Genomic DNA, 24,480 nt, shown 5'->3' with positions numbered 1-24,480 from the left:
GACACATGAAGCGAGTAATAACTAACACACATATACCTAAATTACAAAACAAAATTATTTCAGCCTTGTCCATACACTCAAAGTTTCAAACTGCAGTTTAGAGGTCAATGAAATACAAATTATTACAGTGGATTTTGTTGCGTTGTATTACCCACCTTAACGTGCTTTGGTTATTGTTGATAAATAGTATGCAGTTACATGTGTTTTTAATTTTTTGATTGTTCGTAAATTATATTCAAAACCCCATATAGATGTGGTTGAAAACGAGAACTGAAAATACAGGTTATGTTTTATTTATGCAATGGGATGAATGAATAAATCTATTAATCAATGGCTCTAATGGTCACTTTTTAAACTCTGAATGATATTGTTTAATTTTTTTACCAATAAATATGTTTGGAGATTTTAAATATATTTTTTAAATTCATTTTACTTAATCCATTATACATTACAATTTTTCCTATGACAAATAATGTACAAACAATAATTTAATTTAAGTTTAGGGTGAAATTTCGCTCTTAATGAAAATTCGTTGCAGATTTTTATTGATTTTGGTGTAATGTAATATTTGGTTGATTAATAATTTTTTAACATTGAAAATAACATATTTGACAAAAGTAATGTAAGAAATAGCCTCTTAACTAGATCCAAATGTACATAAATTTTGTTTTGTGGAAGGAAATGAGATAATAAATTTTAAAAATCACAACAAATAATTTTAAACATGCCCAAACTAGAAAATCTTACACATGTAACTCGTTCACTTATTCACAGCTTTTTGTAATAGTTGCATTACATACATCCACTACTAGACTTTTCCTACACTTATTCAGGTGTGATGTGGGGGGGAATGTGATGGGGGTAAATTAAGGGGGGCTCGGAGGGGGACGGGGCGACAGATCGTCTGTTATGGCACACCCTGTCATTGCTCGATGCCTGAGTCTTCGCCACAGAAGTAGGAGGTCTGCATGGAGTACAGCCTGTCTATGGGGTTGATGGGCAGACCACCTGCTTGGTGGAGGAACCCCATGGCCTCTGGTGGATTCTGAGGAAACCCGAGGAACCCTGGCTCCATTTTGTGGACTACGTTATCTGTAAAAGGCAAATCATAACTAGCACTGTGTCAAAATTTACAATTGTGAGTGTAGAATATGCTGTTTGAGCTTTATGAAGATTATAATAGTAAATAAATGATAATGGTTAGATGAAGAATAGTTAAATTGCAAACGATACACATACATAGATAACAAAACGCTTATAAAACGACTCTTGACTAAGAACGACTCATGAGTCTGTAAAAGAATGAATCCTGATTAATAGACCTGTCTGAGACTCTACGGTAAGAGACTCGTAAGTTAGTGGTAACGACTCCTGACTTAGAGTCTAGTGCAAAAGAACAGCTCCTGAGAAGAGTCTTGTTCGAGAACCACGGACGTAGAGTTTTTTTCTATGGGAATGACTTCTGACAGAGAGTATGTTGTGAGAGAACGACTCCTTTTTTTAATCTGGCGTGAGTGAGAGCAGGAGTAATTCATCTCAGTGATTCCGTCTTCTCTGATATTGTCTATTCTAAAAACATCCTGCACCATTAAAAACTGAGATGATTCTATGACATGAATGATATTGGATTTATTAAACTTATTTATGTATATTCCGGCGCGGCAAAGTCATGTTTATTTAAAAATTCTTTTCAATAGATCTTTAAGAACTGGCTATTGTTCCATCGTAGTTTGTTGACGTCCGAATCAAATTGCAAACCCCCCTGACATTAAATTGTGAACACCCCTGACATCAAATTGCAAACCCCCCTGACGTCAAATTGCGAACACCCCTGACATCAAATTGTGAACACCCCTGACATCAAATTGCAAACCCCCCTGACGTCAAATTGTGAACACCCCTGACATCAAATTGCAAACACTATAACCCCTCTGACACCATACGGGATCATCCTGACACCTATGATATTGGGTTTAACTTATTCTAGAGCTATATTTAGACATCCCTTTAGCTAGGGATGAAACATATCTATACAGGAATAAAGTAGTTGACTAGGTTTTTAGTTTATCTATTTATTTGTGTTTACCAACTCCAGTGTGATTGTTCACGGTTGTTTGTAATGGAACGGTTTAAACAATTAATCGCTCACAAACTTGGTCCAGAAACTATTTATTTATTTGAAATTTCATCATTTTATATGAACGAATATATATTTTAAATGTCAAAACATAATGTCTTCATAATTACTGAAAAAAGTACGTTGATAAAAATCAAATACATCAAAACCCCATCAAACTTTCACCTATAAAATACACGCTTCCCAAGTGGATGCCAAAACACGTCTCCCCAAGCTCCTAATGGAAAGTTCGTTTGGTAATACAGTTTTACACCATGATCAACCCCCCCCCCTCCACCGCCCCTTCCCTATATGAATAAGAAGCAGACAAGTCACGCTCCTGATTTCCATTTTAAAGTCGTGTACCATTAAAGCGGCGTAATAGAGGCCTCCGCGTTAAAGACGTTGCATCCCCTACCAGGGTGAGGGGGAGGGGTGGGGGGAGGATTCGATGTTTTGATTCGTCCGCGGATCATTCGCTCGATATAGCGGGGTTAAGGTTTTTATCCGCGAGAACATAACAATCACCGGACTACAAACAGCTGCCCCTAGCGTTGGTGGAAACGAGGGGAAATTGTATTTTGGTTTTTGTTTTCACGGAGAGTTTTTCGTTGAAAAGTTGGTAGGGGGAAATCAACCGTTTATGTTGTTATAAGTTAGTTTTGTAATTGCGGATTTGGTTTGTTTCGTTTTTTGTTGAAATGGTGGATACGTTAGTTCTTTATTCTTAATTATAAGTCTGCAGAAAAAAATCGGACCGGGTTATGAAACATAAATTTTTTTACATTCTCCTTAATATTTGTTTCCTTTGTATAAAGCTTAAGCAGGTCACTATGGTTTAGGTTCAGTTTAAAGACCGGAGAAAACTATGCGGTATTATAATCACTAACTAAGATTGTTACAAACAATTTTAGTTTTAGTAGGTAGGGCGTTTCTACTCTTTGGGTAACTACGCTAGGTCATGTTTGAAAAAATATGGTTTGTTCAGGTGATAACTAAGTTCAAGCTAGGATTTTAGAAAACCCCCTCACAAAGCGGAAAACTGCAATTTAACTAAGGTATTCTAGTTTTATGGTGGATTAGATTAAATTTTGTTAGGCTACTTTTGGTTTGGTTTTAGGCTTGACTGTGCAAACCTTAACCAGCAGTGAAACCTCGTCTGAGTATCTACCACAATGTTATAGAAGGTCATTCAGTTACAACAAAGAACTTTTACATAAAGAAAATGCCTTATAATGTTAGGTTAGGTTATTCCAGTCTAAGTTAGACAAGGTTTGGTTAGGCTAGACGATATCACCCCCACCAACAGTGAAATCTCCTTCCTTTAGGTCCCAAATATCGTGTTGCACAATTCAACCCCTTTACAACCAAGAACTTTGTATAATTTTAGATGAAGCCTATTAATGTTAGGTCGTTTTAGGCTCGATTACGTTAGATTAGGCTAGACTTTGTATTCTAGGTATATGTTCGACTATATCTCTTACTCGATAAACTCTCGTCACTATCCATACAGTAATTTTGCGGAAGACCGTCCAGTAGCAGCCTAGAAACTCTCTTACCATTTGAGATAATTTTGCTTTAGGTTAAGTTAGGTTAGGTTAGGTTTAGTCTCGACTATATCTCTTACCAGCAGTGATAAACTCTCGTCTAGCTATCCACACAGTAATTTTGCAGAATACCATCCAGTAGCAGCCTAGAAACTGTCTTTCCATTTGAGATAATTTTACATTAGGATAGGTTAGGTTAGGTTAGGTTTAGTCTCGACTACTGACCAGCAGTGATGAACTCTCTCGGCTGACTCTGCAGCATAGTCTTGTAGAAGGCCACCTCGTCATGGTCCAGCTCTCTCTTGATGGACATCTCAGATGGTGCCGCCCCCGGGACCCCGCCGCCCATGCCGCCTCCACCGCCGCCCAGACCTAGCTCTGAGTCCGAACAACTGTCTGTCATGAAAGTCATACCAGCCATGCCTGGACCTATAACAGGACATTAACGTATTTAATATCATAGAAATAATATGTTTGCTGACATTATGTAGTCCAGTTTTAATTATCGAGAAGAACAGGTGCAGATGATAATATTTGTAATACAGATTTTATTTCGTTGAAATTGTCCAGTTTTCTGAGTGTAAATAGTGGTTAGGAAAAAGTGCTTGTTGAGAGAAAAGAGTTAAGGGAAAAGTTCTAAGAAAGGAAACGTTTGGGGGACAAGTACTGGAGGGTCAGTTTTGAGATAAAGGAGTTGGAAGGAAAGTGTTGAAGTATACACAATTTGAAAGAAAAGTGTTGGGGGTGAGTTTTTAGGTACAAGTTTTGGGGGAGGTGATGACTTATTGCACAATTTTTTTTATCTGTTGGAGAAATTGTGTGTGGGCAAACATGTCGTCAAACAGTTCTTTAGCAGCAAATTACTAACAATTTCAAAATCATGGTATTATACGTTATTGAAGTAGGTTATATTCAGTTGTATTCGATAATACAATATCTAATAACGACATATAAATTGGTACAGATAAAATAAATATAATTCCTCCGTTACAGGTGTTTCTGCATAGTTATGAAATGGAAATGAATAAAATTCTCCAAAACGTATGGTAAATTGTCCATGGCTGGAAAAGAGACATTTCTCGCGTTCAATAATCTCCCTGGCTCGCCTTCGATTAAATTATAAAAATTTTAGATTACGAAATAAAAATTAGTACTAAACCATAGGTACCTATTTGTCCAAATATTAATAAACAGGTCCATATTATATTATATCATAGGTGGAACAATATTTTAATCTGGAAAAAGATTGCAGTATAAAAACCCAGAGGTACAAACAATCATAAACAATTGCATTGAGGGATCAAATAACTTACAACGCATAAATGTATGCATATTGTGTAATTATTTACGATATAGCATATGGAATTACTTTGTAATTTGTATTTCACAGTAATATAATGCTCTTTTAATGTTAACATAGCGTTCAATGTTTACATTACTTTATAGCTTTTACGCATTCACGAAAATTCAACAGTTTCTCATCGATTCTCCAAACTACTTTTCCATTTTTCGGTGTTGTGAATTTTAAATCATTTATCGTTTCATCTAGTAAAATAATTATGCATTTGAACTTATTTGATATGTTTATAGTTCTATGTAAAACAATAACATTATATAATAACAATAACATTATATACATAACGTTAATCCCTTCAAAAGTTTTCCAAAATTCAAACATATTTATCGTTTGGTGACCCAAAAAGGATTTCCAATAAGATTTCGATCCGAGCAGTTGTCTTTTATTAATATAAATTGAGGACGTCTAAATTTCCTTTTACGTAAAATGAGGAGAGGGATCTATTGTTACAATTTTATCATCTAACCTCTCCTAAAAAGATGAATTATCTGCTAAGCAGAGTGAAAACAGTGCTAGCCTTCGTACTTAAGTTTGCTGGTTTACTCACAAGCTAGATAAATACAAGACTCGGGTGCCATTTTGTCATTTGGATATCAAGTAATTATGGTATCTAACAAAGATCGACACCCCCCAACAAAACACACACAAAAACACAAGCCCTTACGAAAAAAGTTAACTTTTGACATTTTGTGATGTCAAAACAACATTTACTTGCACGTCATAAAGTAATTCAGTGAAACAGTTCTACTGTATTTATATTTTAGAATCTTCTGTTTCCTATTTAGATACAAGATTCTATCAATAAACAAAGTTTGAGAAAGTGAATACTTGGCAGTCGTGGGACGTACAAACTGGTCCGGAAACGCGTAGACAGGGGTGAGGGGGTGATGGTCGGGGGAAAGGGGGCGTCGCTATGGTAACCCCCCCAACACCGGACCCACGAAAACAAACAGCTAAGGTCGCGTTGTGAGAAAACTAAGAAAATGGCGGCCAAGTACTATCGACATCTTCGGCACCGACGCCTTTCATCTGCCAAGTCGATTGTGAAAAGAGTATTTTGGGAAAGTATGATTTTATGAGATATTATATGTGTAAAATGCCATTTAGCTGTTGACTCTTTGAAGTTGTATCATGGAATAAGCTAAGGTTAATTTACAGTTGCGCGTGTATAAAAGAGACAAATATTGAGTAGTTTCACTTATTTAATGTTTGTTTTGTTGTAAATTCGATTATTATGATGTATTCGTCCAGCGTGTTTCAATTTAAATTCCTAAGTTGGCTTAGTAGATTCATTTTTACTCTGAGTTGTATTCCTACAAATAATAATGATAATTTATACTTTACTAACTGTCATGACTAATTCTTTGGTTGCTGAGAGTAGGAGAATGCGTGTAAATATAAATACAAAATCCAGTATCACCTCTGGATTGCAAATAAATATAATCCATCTATGTTTCGCTCTTAAAAATAACATTAAGAAAGCGTAAACTAAACAATCTAAAGTTTTCTATCGTCATGTTAGTATCCGTTTCAGGCGCTGATAGGCAAAAGTGACACAGCGCTTGTTTTGCGTTTTGTATTTGTACGGCGCGGCGCGGAGTCAAGCGCACATTTAAAACACAACAAACGTCTTAACTCATTGCAACGTCATAATACGAAGGATTTGAGGATCCAAACTCCCAAAATGTGAAATTTTACTTGACATTTGCTTCAGCGTATTTTTCCAGGGAAGTAGGGACAGACCATTGGTACCGTAGGCACGACAAATTTCATAATATTACTTACGTTTGTATTAGATTTTCCGTTTAATAAGTTTGCTAACCATACCAATTTTATTGAAAGGTAAAACTGTACGTTGTTTTCGTATTTAATAACCAGGCTTTAGAAACAAATTTGCTTAACTTAAAGACATTTTTATTAGGTATTCATGTTCCAAATAGGTTTTTAATTATTATATTTACATTGAATTAATTCTTCTCATTCACAAGTAATCTCTAAGCAGAATTATATAATTACTCTTAAAAAAACTTCCTTTTTTCTTGTTACAGTATCATGGATTGATTTTAATACAAAATCAGCCGAGAGTTTACTTGTTTTGCAGGTTTGCCGCAACTTAAGTGTATGAGTTTATTTCGTCAACTTTTACTCACTGTGGTCTTCTTCTTTCATCTTGATCTTGTCACCCTTCTCATCTGAACAGTCTCCGTCTTTGTTGTTGTTCTTCTGGTCGAGTCTCTGCTTTTTCTGAATCTTTTTCATCTTTGCTCTTTGATTTTGAAACCACACCTGCAAAACATTCAGCATCAGAAGATGGGCACATTTTTCAAAATATTGTATCGAAAATGAATTACAACAGCTGAATTAAATTACGTTGGATTAGATATTGAGTTTTAAATGTTCATATACTTAAAAAATTTGCATTATTCCAACGTAGGATACAGTTTAAAATCTTCTTTTTTCATATTAACATTTCCTCCTCCAGGTTAAATTTTGTTATGATATATTTCAACGTTTGAAAACGCATTTTACTTCAACAGATTCTATAGCGGTCATTTATCCAAACGATTACTCACTAGCATAACTGAAGTCGAGCCTACCATAGCTATTTTAGTGTTCATTTAGGGTCAAACAAAATATAAAACACTATGGTTCTCAATTGAATTGTTACTCAATTACAAAACACTAACACATTAAGAAGTTTTAACTTGTTAAATCCCTGTATACAGCTATGAAATATCAATTTTTAGTTCCACGCTTTGAAAATGTCTACTCACAACCTTTGTTTCATTTCTTGCATCCAGAAAGGTAGATTTACACCCTTCCATAATAATTAGTGAAACACGGCATTAAGCGCGTGCCCGGGAAAACAAGCGAGACTTAATATTCCGCCGGGTTTTGAAAGGATTATAAAGAAAGCCAGCGTAGGGAAAGGCGCAAAAACATAGTGCGGCGTCCGCATACAAATTAGACAAGAGAAAAACAAAGGACATTTGTCGCAAGACCTGACCACCCCTTTGGGGCTAATTGTGATTATCGTGGTGGGAAAAGGGAATTTAATTTTCCCTGCAAACCTCATTAAGTTCAACTTTGGTTTGCGCGGTCTACTTTAATAAAGTCTGTCAGATATCTTTTCCGCAACCTTATACGCATTCGGTGCTAAAGTTTAGGTTTATGAAAGGTCGTAAAATGTGTATTTTTGAAATATCTTTTCCATTTTCATGCAATATGTTTGGGGAATGTTTCGTGGTTGAATTAACTTTTAATTTCTTAGTTTGTTGTGATACTGGTCGTGATATTGGTTTTAAGTTAAAGAATTTGGGTGAACATTTTCCATGACTAATTAATAAAACACAAATGTTAGGGCAATTTAGGATCTAAAATCCTCGTATTCTTGTGGTAGGAAACTTATATCATGGTAATATTAAAATGGAACTATCAACGATTGATTGAAATAATTCCATGTAAAATATATCATGAAAGTAAAATACATACTTATGAACACGTAATTAAGAAATTACAGAAACTATATAAAAAGACGTTTCTGTGTTACTAAATTTGATTTATTTTTATGTAACCAGCGTAGGAGCTGTCAGTGCGTCTGTTGGGTTGCTATTAAAACTATTTAGTTAACCAAATATCAATTAAATTACTTTAAATTAAAAGTAAATTGAAATACCTAGTTGCTTTAAAAAATTGGTTTAATAAAAACAATTAAGATACTTAAAAATAAAATATAATACAATTTTGATAGTTCCACTATCTCGTGTTTCACTTAATAAACATACTTCCGTGATTCACCATAAATAACGAAAGATCTAGACAAAGTAGCTTCTAACTACATTTACTGGTATATTCTAGATTCTAGTTTATAGTATTTGTAACAAATTTAAGTAATTACAATCTACCATCAATTCTATGTTTATATTCGGAGGGTTTCACTTAAATGTAAACAGGTCCAATTCAAACTTCAATATACATTTACTAGTGTAATGTTTGATTGGAAACCTATTATTGACGTTAAAGCAACAAAGCGCAAAACTTTAATATGTATCATTTAACGATGGAAACTAATTTGGGAGCTTTCCCAATTACATCCTGTAGATTAATGACATGTTATTGTGTAGAGCACTTCTTTGTATTTACGTTAACAAACAAGGAAAAAGTCATACGAGATTTTGCTCTAGTGTTTATTAAAAATATAAATAATGTTTCGTTGAAGTAACAAAATAAACTATTTAAAATTACTCTTTTTCTTAAATACTCTAAAATGTTTCAAGAATGCTAAAATTGTGTGAGCTAAAGAGAGATAACATTTCATATTGGGTTCAATCATTTTAAAACATCGCAAACCTTATGGCGTTGAAATCTTATAGTGATTTACAACAAAGTACAGTAATGTTGTGACAGATAATACATTACAACTGTTATGTGTCTTATTCATTTATTTATTCCAACGGTAAGATCACCAATTTAATTCTTGATTATATCTTGAGGGTATCTTGACTGTATGGCTTTTCTATTAGTAAACATATTACAGATTGGGGTTCACAACACTTGTATAGTATACGTCGATTAAAAAAAAAATCAAAGACACAGCTATAAGGAAATAACTGTCTACCAGCTAGAGAACATTTTGGATTAAATCCCCATACCCTCCTCAAAGTTGAAATAAATTATATTGTTGCTTTCAGCATATGGACATTTCCAATAGAAAAAATCCTTATCCAAAAGATCGCAACCGTTTTTTCTATAGAGGGAGGACCTCATTAAATATAAACTGCACTAAAACACAACACTGACAAACATCAATCTCAAAATATACTTTAAAAAGTCAAATTACCTGCACAATTCGCACACTGAGTCCCGTGTCCTTGGCTAGTCCTTCCCGCACTTTGCGGCAAGGCTTGGGACTGACTTCGAAGGATGCTTTGAAGGCTCGCCTCTGCTGCGTTGTCAGAATGGTTCTCGGCCTCTTGGGTCCGCGTCGTCCGTCCTGGCTCCGTGCTGAAGGCATCAGCTCGTCACACGGGTACTCGCCCATGGCTGGGCACAGAGGTGTTGTTAGTGACTAGAGGTGGAGGTTTAAGACAAAAAGAGGTACGACCAAAATTCGAAGAACACGCTCTAACGTGCCTCCAAGTGAAAATGGGGCGGAATAGTTGATATTGTTCAGTTGATATTTCTTCCTTCGTTAGATCACATACAATTGTATGTTTAAGGAAGAATAAACAGGCAAATGTTAAGAATAAATATGATGGGAATACTTTAATGACAATAACACCTTAGAACAGTGGAGAGGGATGCTACAACTCAAAGGAATCAGTTAAAGCATAGAAGTCTATGATTGAGGATTCATTCTTCGTTCTTTCTCAGCATATATAACCTTGGTTCAATTGATATGGTCTAAAAAAAAACTATCCTTAGGTAAATATTATCCAACTGCTTATACTGTGGTTGATTTTCTCAAGGTAATTTTTTGAGCGTCAAATGGATATAGATTATTATAATTTAGTATTTGTTGGGTAACACTTTAATTATTGTAAAATTGTATAGCCAGAGAAAAGTAAGAATGGCATTTCCCATAGTGAAGAAAGAAGAAAAGAGGAAAAGTGAGTAGTATTGAGCAACAAAGGACTCGACCACCCTGTGACACAACCATCGCTTAAGAGGGTTTTTTGTATTTTAAATACAACCAAAAACGTACAAGGAAATAAAAGATAACATTTCAATACCTTGCGAATATCCTTGCATCATCTCCACCTCCTTCTCGTAGTCTGGTCTGCAGAACAGCTGGCCTTGTTTGACCACGAACTGGTCGCCTTTCTGGAGTCTCACGCCGCAGACGACGCAAACAAAGCATCTCAGATGGAACACGGAGTCGAGCGCTCGCATCACCAACTCGTCCGGACCGATGCGTTCTGAACAACCCAGGCACTTCTTTACGTAGATCCTAGGGAGAAGCAAAACAAAAGCTAGAAACTGCCAACGGATAACTTTATAGTGGAAGGTAGCCAGAGTGTGTGATCCACTGAATCCTCACACAAATCCACCAAGTTCTCTTTAAGTCTGAGACGTGTTCCTACAGAAGATGTTTTTAGATCAAGCAAGATGTGGTATTTCTGCACCAGTATGATTTTATTTTAGAGAGATTACTTACATAGAGAATCTACCCTCCTAAGAAACATATCGTTTTGTCTTGAAAATACTGAGAAAGACTGTTTAAAGTGGCTCCAAACAGCTACCCAACACAAAAAGTGCACAGAAATCGCATTGGCGATTGGTGGCATATGAACAAGGTATTTAAGGCTGTACTTACTATCAAGTATACTTGCATATTTCAAATAAGTCTTTGTTATTATTTATCAACCGAGCTGTTCTTATTTCTTTTGCTTCCACTGAATAAATAATGTACAGCCACCAGATGAAAGGTAGGTTAAATTACCGGTATCTTTCGTAGAGATTAAATGTTCAGAGAAATAAGGATTCTAGGTATGGGCATCTTCCTGCCTTTGGAAGAAGGGATTCAAAGGAATACGGAAAACCGTATAGAGTCTGTGAGATAAAGGTTGTCATTCTCAACCGATTCTTTTCCCTACTGGACAAGCAAGAAGATTTTCAACGCCTTTCAGAGCTCTGACCAAACCAGTTGCTATAGGTTTTGTTTTAATATTCAACAAGTGGAACGTAAGAGGCGTAACAGAAGCTGCACTGGATATTCAAAAGATCTACCATCATTATTTCTACCTCAGACTACTTTACCCACTATTGTAAAACAACATAACTAGGGTGTGGCTGGAGGATATCCCTAGCTTCCAAGCAGTAGCTTTATCTAACACCTGTTGTTATCAGTGTTGTTGGCTCTGCTATCAACGCGGAGTGGAATCACGATTTCCGAAACCCTGATAACACATGCACCCTACCGTTGCGACATCGTCTGATAGGCCTACAACACTTGAACCACTTGACGTACGACAATATTATGGGAGAGTGAGCTGTAGCAAATTCCCTACACGGGTCTCTGCTAGATTTATCTTTTTTTGAAATAATGTATCGAATAGTTCTACTGTTTCGAATATTGCAAGATCGTTGCAAGAGATTTTCAAATCTTGATTCCACAAGTCATTTTATTATTGAGCTACATATTAAAATTCATGTTACACTGAAATTTTTATCCATGTATGTTTTCGTACGTTTCGTTTTTATGTTTGTCTTGAGCGTATTTTAATTGTGTGTTTACGAAGTTGTAAGCTTTGAAAATGTTGTTGTCACAATGAAACATATAAGCTGATTAACCTGATTATTGTTGTACTATTTAGCATAGGTTAAGTAAACCCTGTTTATATCCCACAAATTAGCTAGACAATACAATACAATACGACACAATTTAATACAATACAATGCAGTACAACGTAAACCTACTAAGGGTTGAAATATTTCGTATCAAAGTGAAAAAAGTTAATCAATAAAAGGTTACAGTACCTGCAGACTGCCTTGTGGGTTTTGTTAATCCAGTAGGATTACGTACGTTTCGGCAAATATATTGCCATCATCAGATCCAGAACTCGAAGCTTAAAATCTTGATTCTTCGACACACATGGTCACGTCAGAGTTTAAAATCGAACACATACACAAAACGAACATTAAATACATGTAGGCCTACTATTAAAACACCGAACAGCATATTATATGATGCAAGCATCTCTCTTGCCGAGTCTCGACCAGGTACTGTAACCTTTTATTGATTAGCTAACGTGGTTTAGAAAAACAACTACATTATGAAAAAAAGTTGTGCTCTATGACCAAAATCCAGCAGTATGGTATAGTGGTAAAGCGCAGGGCTTCAGTGCATGAGGTTCTGGGTTCAAATCACGCCAATCACCGATGGATTTTATCTATCTGATAATGCCGCAACCCAATATGCCTAGGCTGAAGTTATGTGAAAAAACCCACGATAGTAATGATAAGAATTTAAACTATTTCTGAGTTAGATTCCCAACATGGAATTTAGCAAGACTTTAATCCCCTCTTACCCCCCATTTAACACAGTGACGCCCGGTGTATAAGGGAACACATATTTATATACATTTATATCTATATCGCCCCGACGGTCGCGCGCCGCGGTTTACCGCCAGACGCTGGTCACGTGACCTCACGCCTCCCGCCATTATTGCGGACATTATTCAATCCCTTAAATGTCTCGCACACGTCGCTCGCACCGTTTAATTAGTTTATTATTCATTCCGGTTTGTACTGTGGCTTCATTAAGTAAATAGTAGTGACTGTGAAATATGTCGCCGTCGTCGATGCTTTAGTTTGAATTTCATCGCTTTGTAGAGCTCTGTGTGCGAAAGGGGTGTTATTGTGAGCGTGAGAATGGGGATTGAACTAGTGTCGTGACGTTCAATTGTTGCATATAAGGTTCGCTCTAATTTCTTTGTAATGTTGGTTTTTTTACTTTCTCCCCCTATACCATAGTATATGGAGAAAGTATTGTTTTCGTCAAAATTTTCGAGTTTGAGTTTTGAGTGGATATATTCGTTTTGGGTCCCCCTGGACCCAAAAAAGTGGTTTTCGAAGTGATGTCTGTGTGTGTGTGTGTGTGTGTGTGTGTCTGTGTGTCTGGATGTGTACAGAGCTAGGGACTACACCTGTGGTCCGATTTCAATGAAATTTGGTGTGTAGGTTCTAATCCATGCTATCTCCAGGCGTTTTTTTCATTTTTTTGAAATTTTGATTTTTTATGGGGATTTTCCCATAAAAACCCATAAAAAACTGGTAAAATCGGATTTTCTCAAAAATGGCCCGAACGATTTTGATAAAAATTTAGTATGTTGTAGCCCTTTAAAGTCTGAACAAAATGGTACAAATCCCATTTCTGTAAAAATTATGGTTCAAAAGTTATGGTAAATTATGTTATTTTCCCATAAAAACCCCATAAAATAACAAAAAATAGGATTTTAGACAAAAATCCGGTTTTGATTTAACAGAGTATGTTATGATCCTTTCAATTTTGATAGTTTTCGTCATTTTTTAGAAAATGTTATTTTTAATGGGGATTTTCCCATAAAACCCCATAAAAAACTGGAAAAATAGGATTTTCTCAAAAATGGCCTGAACGATTTTGATAAAAATTTAGTATGTTATAGTCCTTTATGTTCTGAACAAAATGGTATAAATCCCATTTCTGTAAAAATTACGGTTCAAAAGTTATGGTGGATTATGCTATTTTCCCATAAAAATCCCCATAAAATAACGGAAAATCGGATTTTCCCAAAATTGGCTAGAGCAATTTTGATAACAATTTAGTATGTTATAGTCCTTTAAATTCTGAAGAAAATTTTACAAATCCCATTTCCGTATATTTACACTTACCGCTTACACATGAGAAAGGTTGTTGACAATCTTATGGGAGAAAGTATGTGTCAGAATGCTGATACCGTTTATTCATTCTGTCTGCCATGTGTACAGGTGTAAACAGGTTTTTTTTTATATTTTCAACACGAACTTTTAGCACATATGAAACATACTGTTGGTTAGAATACACCTTTATAGACAAAAAGAATTAAGTTTATTCTATTTGTGTATTATTTTACGTAGCGTTTCAAAATAAATAAAAAAAAAACAAAGCAGTCCCAATTAAGAGTGCTATCTTTTGTAAAATTTCTTTGTGAATAGTAAATACCTCCCTAAAAATCTGTTAACACTTTTGATGTTAGATGAGGTTTGTTCCGAGTCCGTTGACGTATGGAATCCAAAGTTAGAAGTGTAGTTCACTCCTTTACAAACAGTGTTAATTCTGTACAAATAACTTCCATCAATTCTATTTTGCATCAACGATTATTAAACAAGAGTAAAATACTTATTCCAAAATGCACGGCAAACGCTCTATGTTTCCTATCCTGAGGTTGGTATTCCTTTTCAAACCAGTCAGAACAGGAGAGTACCGTATTATATATAAATTGTGGTAAAAATGAACGAATTAATTTTGAAAACCATTTTTTCTAATTATTATCTTTCAATTGTATATGCATTGTAAACATGTAACATTTCTTCCAATATGCAACTAAGGTGTTGTTTTATTTATTAATTTTTACTCCTCATCTCTCAATTTATCATACACTCCAAGACACTTCTTCATCGACACCTCAGACGTGTCGTAAGTTGTGTCAGTTTTTAAGTTCGCTAAGCTAACATATAATTTAATTAAAGCGGACAGGCAGGGGAGGGGTGAGGGGAGGGGAGGGTTGCTAGAAGGCCGTGGATATTGCTGGGGTTGCAGTGATATTGGGACAGAGTCAACATCCCTGCATCGATCCGGCCACGGCTAGAATCCCGCTGTGTTGTGCTGGACCACCAGTGCACGAGTAGGAGTACAAAATATATTTTCATCACACTTGGATTGACTACAAACTTACAAATACTTTCTCCCAATAGTCTGGCATTAAAGTTACACAACCTACAACTTTTTGAAAAATATTAGTAAGCACTGGGGTTTTATGGGGGAACAACAAAAATTGTGACAACTACTACTATGAAAGTAACAAAAACTGAGAGAGTTTATACTTGTCTGTACTTGATGACTGGCTCATTCAATGTTCCTTTGACTAAATAAATGGGATGTCTACTTTAGTACCCAAATTTCAAAGCTCAAATACAGTACTGTGAAAAATATATACTTGTTTACTTGAGACGCCCTTTGAGAAAAAAAAGTGGACGTCCAATGTTTCGGGATGGAATTTTTGGAAATCAACAAAAAAACTTCAAGTCAACCATACACTCACAATTTTTAGATTTCATCTAATAAATTTACTGTACTCACAATTATATCAATTTAACAACCTAATTATTCTCCAACACAGTTGATTCGTTTTGAAAAAAGAGAGTGTATTAGGTAGACAATTTATTTTGTGATTGTTGAAATGGATCGTTATTTTCTGAAGAACTGATCAAACTATTCTAGGCTATCAATCAATTATTTAAGATGGAGACGCCACTATGTGCGTATTTTAACCCAAAAATATGAGTGAATGATGAGTGTTGGATGAGTGGCGCGATCTTGTAGTCTTGTTAGTGACTAAGGCCGACATATTCCTTAGACACAGCTGTTAGTTAATAGCTCATACAGCTAATGGCAACTAAGGGACCTACAGTTAATAGTGGAATCCGAACCACATTTTTCCTTGTAATTTACGAATTGGTCTAATTATCAGGATAGTACTGCGGATAGTCACTCGTGCGGACGTAGGCTAGAGGCAAGCGTGCTATTATGTAAAGGGGAACAAAATGTGTGAAAGTTTCATTGCTTTATTACATCCAAGTTTGTTATACTTGATCCAACATAGCTTACGGTATCTTTTGGGTAATCTATAGAAATGTCTCTCGTCAACGCGTCCATCGATCACAATCTGTTAGCGTTTCTTCTCAATTACTACAGCCTTTTACTAACATTGACGGATTGCTATCTGACAAGATTTCTCTATAGAAACAATGTTCTTAAAATCTTCCTAAGCTTGCTACGAGATGGGTTTGTATCTCATCTACGATCTAATATTGAATACCGAGACTAGTCATGAATTAAGCAGAAGATTTCATGCATAAATAACACAAAAGTCTCATATTATGTATGGTGGATAAGTGATCGTAATAGGTGTAAAATAACATACATTCGCTGGGTAGTTAAGTGGTTATAGTGGTCGCCTAACAATCAAAATGTCCCCGTTTCAATCCTAAGAAAAGGCAGTAGCTTTTTGATGGTTCGAAACTAGACATAACTGTTGTAACTGCTGGTTTGGAAGTTTTTTGACAGTTTTATTATTAAATTTTAATTATAAAATGTTTACTTTCTGGTCAGAGACGTCATTTGTTTGTGTTTATGATCCAGTGTTTCTGTTCTGCTATTCGTGGAAAGATTTTATCTAGTTTAAGGGTAAGATGTAACCAGAATTTTTATTCAAAGACAACACAGTGTATTATCAATTCGCAATAGTTTACTATTGAAATAATATTTCCTTGGTGTAAAACACCTGCATTTATGCGATCTTGTGTTGTAGCTGAGTTGCTACCGGTTTCAACTCACATTGGAGTCATCTTCAGGCAGTTATAAGATGTCTTCTCGCTTCATTCGAAGGTCGTCAATGGATAATAAATAAATAAACAAAACACAAACACGTACACGGACATAAAAAAGAACATTTAAAGCTGTAAAATACTGAAAACGGTAAGCCTACGGGACACGACACGACGTGATCGGGCGAAAGTTATGTCTAGACTCTTTCGCCCGATCACGTCGTGTCGTGTCCCGTAGGCCTACCGTTTTCAGTATTTTACAGCTTTAAATGTTCTTTTTTATGTCCGTGTACGTGTTTGTGTTTTGTTTATTTATTTATTATCCATTGACGACCTTCGAATGAAGCGAGAAGACATCTTATAACTGTCTGAAGATGACTCCAATGTGAGTTGAAACCGGTAGCAACTCAGCTACAACACAAGATCGCATAAATGCAGGTATTTTACACCAATTTATAGTATTTAAATGCGATCAGGAGGCTAAAATTCAATGTAATGAAAATATTTCCTTATTTGGTTTCCCACAGCATTATTTTTTAATGGTTTTAAAAAAACGAAGCAGTTTAAAAATTAGTTGTAATTTTAATTAGAACTGATTTGAAGTGTGTGAATGACAAAAATTAAGCGGCATTTACAGGACAAGTGTCTCAATTGAACAAATAAAAAAATCCAAACCAACCAGAGCTTCTTATATAAATACGAATAAAAATAAACTTCAAGACAGAGTATCTACAGCCAACTACACCCTTTACCATTTCTGTCACATCTCAAACAACCTACAAAACCATCTAGCAGTTTGACCCACAACCACTAACCGCACGTAGGTCCAATGATGCTGTTCAACGCACCACTACAACCGTACAAGGGTTGTAATGGCCAATTGATTGATATTAATGCCGAGAAATAATATATTAGCATAACGATAGCGGGGGGGGGGGAGAGAGAGAGGGGGGAGACAAAACGTCGCAAGGGTCGCGTGTCACGTGCGACAATCAGGTGGCGCACAATATGTCGCACCCCTCCCGCGGTTTATTTTATTGGAAATAGAAGAATGGGAGGGACGGCTTACTTTGATGTCGCTGACTCGACACTGGGGTAGGTTTTGTTTCAGTGTTTTACAGGACGAGTTGGAGCGTTTGGTAACGTAAGTTCGAGTGAAAGTGAATGAGTATTTGATATCGTGCCTTTTGTAAAGTTAAGCAGGTCGTAGAGGTTTGTAGTGATTAAAAGTGGCAGTTTCTATAAAGAGAGAAAGCTACAATACGGTTAATCATAATTTTTGACTATGAGGTCAAAAACTGTAAAATTATTGGTAAACCATTATTTAGGACTTTCATTTGAAACCTAAGTGATTACAGGTACAGAATACTTTTTTTTAGAATTTAGGACATCGTTTAATCTAGAGTCAGTAGTGTAGAAGAAAGATGTCTAAATATTTCTTCTTGTTAGGTTATTATGTTTTTATAGTCGTTGCAGGTATGTAATTTTATTTTTGTCGAGCTATATTGCGTTGGTGTTAGGTTAGGTTTGATTAGGTTAGGGATCGGAGGTATGAATGTAGCTATAATAGGTTTCTTCTAACTTAGGGTAGGTTGGAGTCTAGTTTAAGCTGATAAGGTTTGAATTGCCGTTTTATATCATTCTGTAATTCATGTTAGACTGTATTTTTCTGTATAAAACACCAATTTCATCTCCCGGATCACCCGCAACCCGAAAATATTATATTTCCATTCACCAGCAGGAACTGCATACAGGTGTGTACCGTTTTCCTCCACAAGGCCGGGCTCAAACTTAACTAATCACACAATTTCACCGAATATACCACAACCTGGTAAGTCATATCTACTAAAATAGAGCTCACTCGTATAAAAAAAAAAAATACCAACACAACAATATTCTTCAAAGTACACCAATAGACTAACCAACACAAGTAGACTTCTCATCCCATGTCATTGAAAATGAAATGAAATGAAATGAAAAATGATTTATTTAGTTCTAGTTCATGTCCGATGACAATAAATTATCGCTAGTGTCAATGTAATTTTGTTTATATTATTGTGGGGTTAATTTAATTAGTTGTGCTTTACTGTTTGGTTATATAACTAGGAGACAAGTTATTGTTTATGATTAGATCATTTTTTTTATCAAACGAGGTTTTAATTGACTGAAGTAACAAGAAACGAATTGAAAACAAAACACCACATCCACAGTACACCGGACAGAACTAACAATTAAATTGGCTTCAGCTGTTTAATAAGGATGAGAAATCTATTATAGCACACCCTTCACAGTACACAAAATGCACTCCCCCATGCCGTAACTAGCGGCCAATCACAACACCTGTGCGCTGACAGTCAATTGTCAACTTGTCCGCCACAGGCTGCATATTGTGTCCGGCGCTACACGATGTCCACTCCATTACAACACGGACATGATCCCCGTGACAAGCCTGCCGATCACTTTTATTGCTGTCCAGTGCGAATCACCGCAGCTTCGGACGAAATTACCAATTGCCAAGTAATTACGGGTGATTTGACGTCCACATGTCACTTGTAGTGTGAAATCTAGTTTGAGTGTAAAATTGGTGTTGTGGAAATGAAGTGTTGATTAAAACGTTTGTTGCACGTATTTGTGTGTTTTTGATGTATTATGGAAAATGGTTAGTAGTGCAACGGACTACGATCCATGATAGCGTAGTCGTGAGTTCGAGTTGCGGGTTCTCCAATACTATTTGTCTGTACAGTTCAAGGCTGCATCAGTATCAGTGATTCAAAAGTCACAGTGATTGAAACCTTGATTTGCTCGACATGCTCCACACATGTCAGAAGCCAGTGTGGATGGGAAAGTTAGAAGTTAACATAGCTATTAAAACAGAAAAAGTAAATCATTTGTGTTTCCTCAAAATATTTGAGGTCCTAATTGAACTGTATTTGATCACCAATAGAGAAATAGAATGAAAAACTTAAGTCGTTTTCAGAAAAGTAATTAAGTTATTTTAGATACAAAACAATATCTTCACAATCCTAAACTATGTTGGCATGGATATATATCGTAAGAAGGGTAAGTGCTTATCAAAAGATAACCCAACTTCAAACCATGCGAATATGAATAATATGATGGAAAACTGCTCACCTGTCATAATCGTGCCGACAATAAAGCTTAGCGTCTCTAGTGAAACAAGTATGAGAAAGACGACATCCGCAGACACAACAGATGAGACATCTCTCGTGGTACAGGTTGTCAGTTACTCTCATGATGTAGCGGTCACAGATGATACAACAGCAGGCTCCACACACCGGTCCTCCTACTGTCTTGAGCTCTGACATCACCTAGTACAAGATACAACATTGTACATGTCACATCTCTCGTGGTACAAGTTGTCAGTGACTCTCATGATGTAGCGGTCACAGATGATACAACAGCAGGCTCCACACACCGGTCCTCCTACTGTCTTGAGCTCTGACATCACCTGGTACAAGATGCAACATTGTACATGTCACATCTCTCGTGGTACAAGTTGTCAGTGACTCTCATGATGTAGCGGTCACAGATGATACAACAGCAGGCTCCACACACCGGTCCTCCTACTGTCTTGAGCTCTGACATCACCTGGTACAAGATGCAACATTGTACATGTCACATCTCTCGTGGTACAAGTTGTCAGTGACTCTCATGATGTAGCGGTCACAGATGATACAACAGCAGGCTCCACACACCGGTCCTCCTACTGTCTTGAGCTCTGACATCACCTAGTACAAGATACAACATTGTACATGTCACATCTCTCGTGGTACAAGTTGTCAGTGACTCTCATGATGTAGCGGTCACAGATGATACAACAGCAGGCTCCACACACCGGTCCTCCTACTGTCTTGAGCTCTGACATCACCTGGTACAAGATGCAACATTGTACATGTCACATCTCTCGTGGTACAAGTTGTCAGTGACTCTCATGATGTAGCGGTCACAGATGATACAACAGCAGGCTCCACACACCGGTCCTCCTACTGTCTTGAGCTCTGACATCACCTGGTACAAGATGCAACATTGTACATGTCACATCTCTCGTGGTACAAGTTGTCAGTGACTCTCATGATGTAGCGGTCACAGATGATACAACAGCAGGCTCCACACACCGGTCCTCCTACTGTCTTGAGCTCTGACATCACCTAGTACAAGATACAACATTGTACATGTCACATCTCTCGTGGTACAAGTTGTCAGTGACTCTCATGATGTAGCGGTCACAGATGATACAACAGCAGGCTCCACACACCGGTCCTCCTACTGTCTTGAGCTCTGATATCACCTGGTACAAGATACACCATTGTACATGTCACATCTCTCGTGGTACAAGTTGTCAGTGACTCTCATGATGTAGCGGTCACAAATGATACAACAGCAAGGCAAATGCTGTCTTCCGTTATCTACAAGGTCTTTTCCTAAATGTTTAAGTCACTTAAGAGATGCAATATTTTTTTTACAATCATCTTAGCTAAAAGTACAAAAATGTTTACTCACAAGACACTAAATACATATAAAAGATGGTATAAGTGGTGATCGATTTCGATTGTACACACTCCAATCATCATCAGACCCAATCTTAGTTCCTATAGAAACTTATTGGCCGGTACTTCCGTGAGCCAATAACAGCACAGAAATTAGAGCCAATAAAGGTCTTGTCAGTCGCCTATCGGGTCTGATGATGATTGGAGTGTCCAATAAAAATCGTTTACCATTTATCATCTATATCTGTATTTACTACAATATAAAATAGGTTACGTACCTTTACGTCGTCAATCCTAGGTTAGTCTTTTTAGCAGCGACTAGTTTCGAAACTGACGTTTCATTTTCAAGCCTTGTCAAACATAAAATTACTTGAACATAATGTCGTCGTCAAGTTATGTTATATGTTCAAGTAATTTTATGTTTGACAAGGCTTGAAAATGAAACGTCAGTTTCGAAACTAGTCGCTGCTAAAAAGACTAACCTAGGATTGACGACGTAAAGGTACGTAACCTATTTTATATTGTCTTAAATCAATCCTGGAGGCAATGCTGAATAAACTGTATTTACTGTCTTGTGAGTAAACAGTATAAGTGTGAATATATTATTACAAGTACCTATTATTTGACATAGTTTGTACTTTCAGGTAACTTAATAACACGTACGATGATCAAGAAGTAACAGGACATACTGAATTTTCTATTGACATACTGTACATGAATTGTTTTTAATGTTTACAGATGATAATAGTAAACTTGACTTAAATGTATGTTCAACTACTTCGCAACCTGTTAACCTGTCATCTTTAACTACTCTTATGAGAATCAATCCTGTGTAAATATTTGCAAATCCCCCGCCTCGGGGCGAGCAGCAGGGGTCGCGTTATTGACTTGTCTATCCAAGGAGGCCCGACATATGAAAGACAGACGGGGGTGGCACGGGGAGAATATGCAAATACCCAGCGTTGTGCCGCTGTCGGCCAGCGGGGCGGGATTAGCGGGGCAGCACTAATCTTTTGATTCCTATTCCGAATTTCATTCCGTAGTTTAATGGTAAGTTGATGACTTCTGTGATCGCATTAAAATCGCCAATCGCATTAGAAGGGTTGATCAGAATGTACGGTCACGCGCTGCGCAGGTGGCGGACATGTGTTGCTGTTACTTAGTGGTAAAGAGTTAAACGTGGTAATTGTGTTATTGTACAGAAAGCAAAGTGATATACAGTTTTGCAATAGTAAAGCTAAATAGGAGTAATATAGAAAAATTAAGTCATTAAATAATAGGATTAAGAATTGGTGAAACATGTTTAAAGAAGATATATTGTTATCACTTTTTTGCTATAGCGTTCGTCACATCGAAAAATCGGCGCATAAAATATACTATGGAATGGTTTAGATTCGCTTCATCATACGTTTTCTACAAGCACATGTGAATTTGTTGTATTCTCCCCTTAATTACTTAAATAAATAGGTTAAGTTTTCTTTATTTTTGACTGGCACAAACTATGTAAAAAAATGAATCCTTGCTCTTGTACCTCAGTTTTAATCCTGCAACATTAGAAAACGAAGTTTGTCTAGCGTCTAGTTTGATAACACTAGATAATTCCACACAAACCTTGTTGTACATGTTTTTCACTTACCAGAAGATGTTTAGTGTTGCCGATAGTTATCACAGAGCTTGACAATCCGGCTCAGCTCCAGTGGAGAAGCTGTAGTCCGTCTGAGGATACGGGCTGAATAACTCGCAACCCTGTAACATTCATATAATATGTATAGGAAATAGTTACACGCCTAAAATTGAACTATGTTTAACATATGCTTCAACTAAAGCATTAAGGTATATTGGATGAAAAACACCAAGACAGGCCCAGATGTTACAAAAGGACGAAAAGTCTACTTGCATCATCCAACGTAAATGTTGATTGGTATCAAGTCTGAATGAAAACGCAAGGATATTTTGAGCTATGCTCTATTCTTCTTCCCCGGTTGAACTTAATCAGCTGAAATCGGATTGAAACAGTTTCTTGCTTAAATTAGTTTAAAGACCCCGTCTAGTCTAAATAAGTTGTATTGTCTGAAACTACTACAATAGTTTCGTTCCTAATCGTACTTTACAACTAATTATTGCCTGGTCAAACCAGTTTCAAGACCTATCGGAAAATCATATTTAACATAACCACAGTCCGAAAATCTAATGGTTTAATAGGGATCTTAAATGGGGTTCCGTTAAGGATATAAAGGGTGAATAAAGATTTTGAGTTTATAAATAAGAATAACAGTTACAGTATTAGCTGACAGTAGTTAATGGTATCACACACATTTTACATACAATTCAAACTACATTCACCCTTTATTCAGCTACTCAGTACAGGGAATTGATTAATAATTACAAACGTTAAATTCTCTACAATGTCGACATCCTACTACTTAACACACACTTCAAACACAACATTCACTTTACGCACCTACTCAGTACAGGGAATTGGTTAATTACTAATGTAACATGAAAGTAATTAATTACCAGACAATAGATGGGAGAGGCCGCCATATCGTCAGATGACAAGAGACTAACGCTCCTGTCTCTCTCTTATCTCTTATCTATTAGCTACCGGCCACTGATATGATAATCCGTACATCACTCGTGTCTGTGTGTGTGTGTGTGTGTGATAGCGGTGTCTTTACGTGGGCCAATCGTCTTTGCGCAACACTTAATCGTTAGGCGCCAAGTACAGCAGTTTTTTTTAATTTTAGTATTTGAACTGTTAAAGGTGATACAGAACTTCAAATCCCCAATTGGTATACCTTGCGTTCAATATGTTTTACACGTGCAATTGTTGATCAAATGAAAACTGTTGAAAGTTGACAGTATATTAAATTATACACATTCGCA

General features: G+C 36.4%; 1 protein-coding gene and 1 long non-coding RNA gene across 2 annotated transcripts; both read right to left on the bottom strand.

The window, feature by feature from the left end:
- Window positions 1–738: 738 nt before the first annotated feature.
- Window positions 739–20,528, bottom strand: LOC128995202 (LIM homeobox transcription factor 1-beta-like). The gene is made up of 6 exons (XM_054420134.1): window positions 20,219–20,528; window positions 10,753–10,970; window positions 9,861–10,063; window positions 7,171–7,306; window positions 3,889–4,092; window positions 739–1,092 (listed from the first exon to the last, which is right to left on the bottom strand). Exons 1-6 carry the CDS (start codon window positions 20,410–20,412, stop codon window positions 923–925), a joined length of 1,125 nt encoding a protein of 374 aa, XP_054276109.1. The 5' UTR covers window positions 20,413–20,528; the 3' UTR covers window positions 739–922.
- A 633-nt stretch (window positions 20,529–21,161) lies between these two features.
- LOC128993772 (uncharacterized) lies at window positions 21,162–24,223 on the bottom strand. Its single transcript, XR_008490821.1, has 3 exons — window positions 24,112–24,223; window positions 23,231–23,340; window positions 21,162–21,395 (listed from the first exon to the last, which is right to left on the bottom strand). It is a non-coding gene; the product is annotated as an uncharacterized LOC128993772 (long non-coding RNA).
- Window positions 24,224–24,480: the final 257 nt, after the last annotated feature.

The sequence above is a fragment of the Macrosteles quadrilineatus genome, unplaced genomic scaffold (genome assembly GCF_028750875.1).
Source record: "Macrosteles quadrilineatus isolate MER2022 unplaced genomic scaffold, UCM_ALF_1.0 Scaffold_5__1_contigs__length_97177068, whole genome shotgun sequence".
Taxonomy (NCBI): Eukaryota; Metazoa; Arthropoda; class Insecta; order Hemiptera; family Cicadellidae; genus Macrosteles; species Macrosteles quadrilineatus.
The sequence above is the reverse complement of the archived record's forward strand: the minus strand, read 5'-3'. Positions and strand labels throughout refer to the sequence as shown.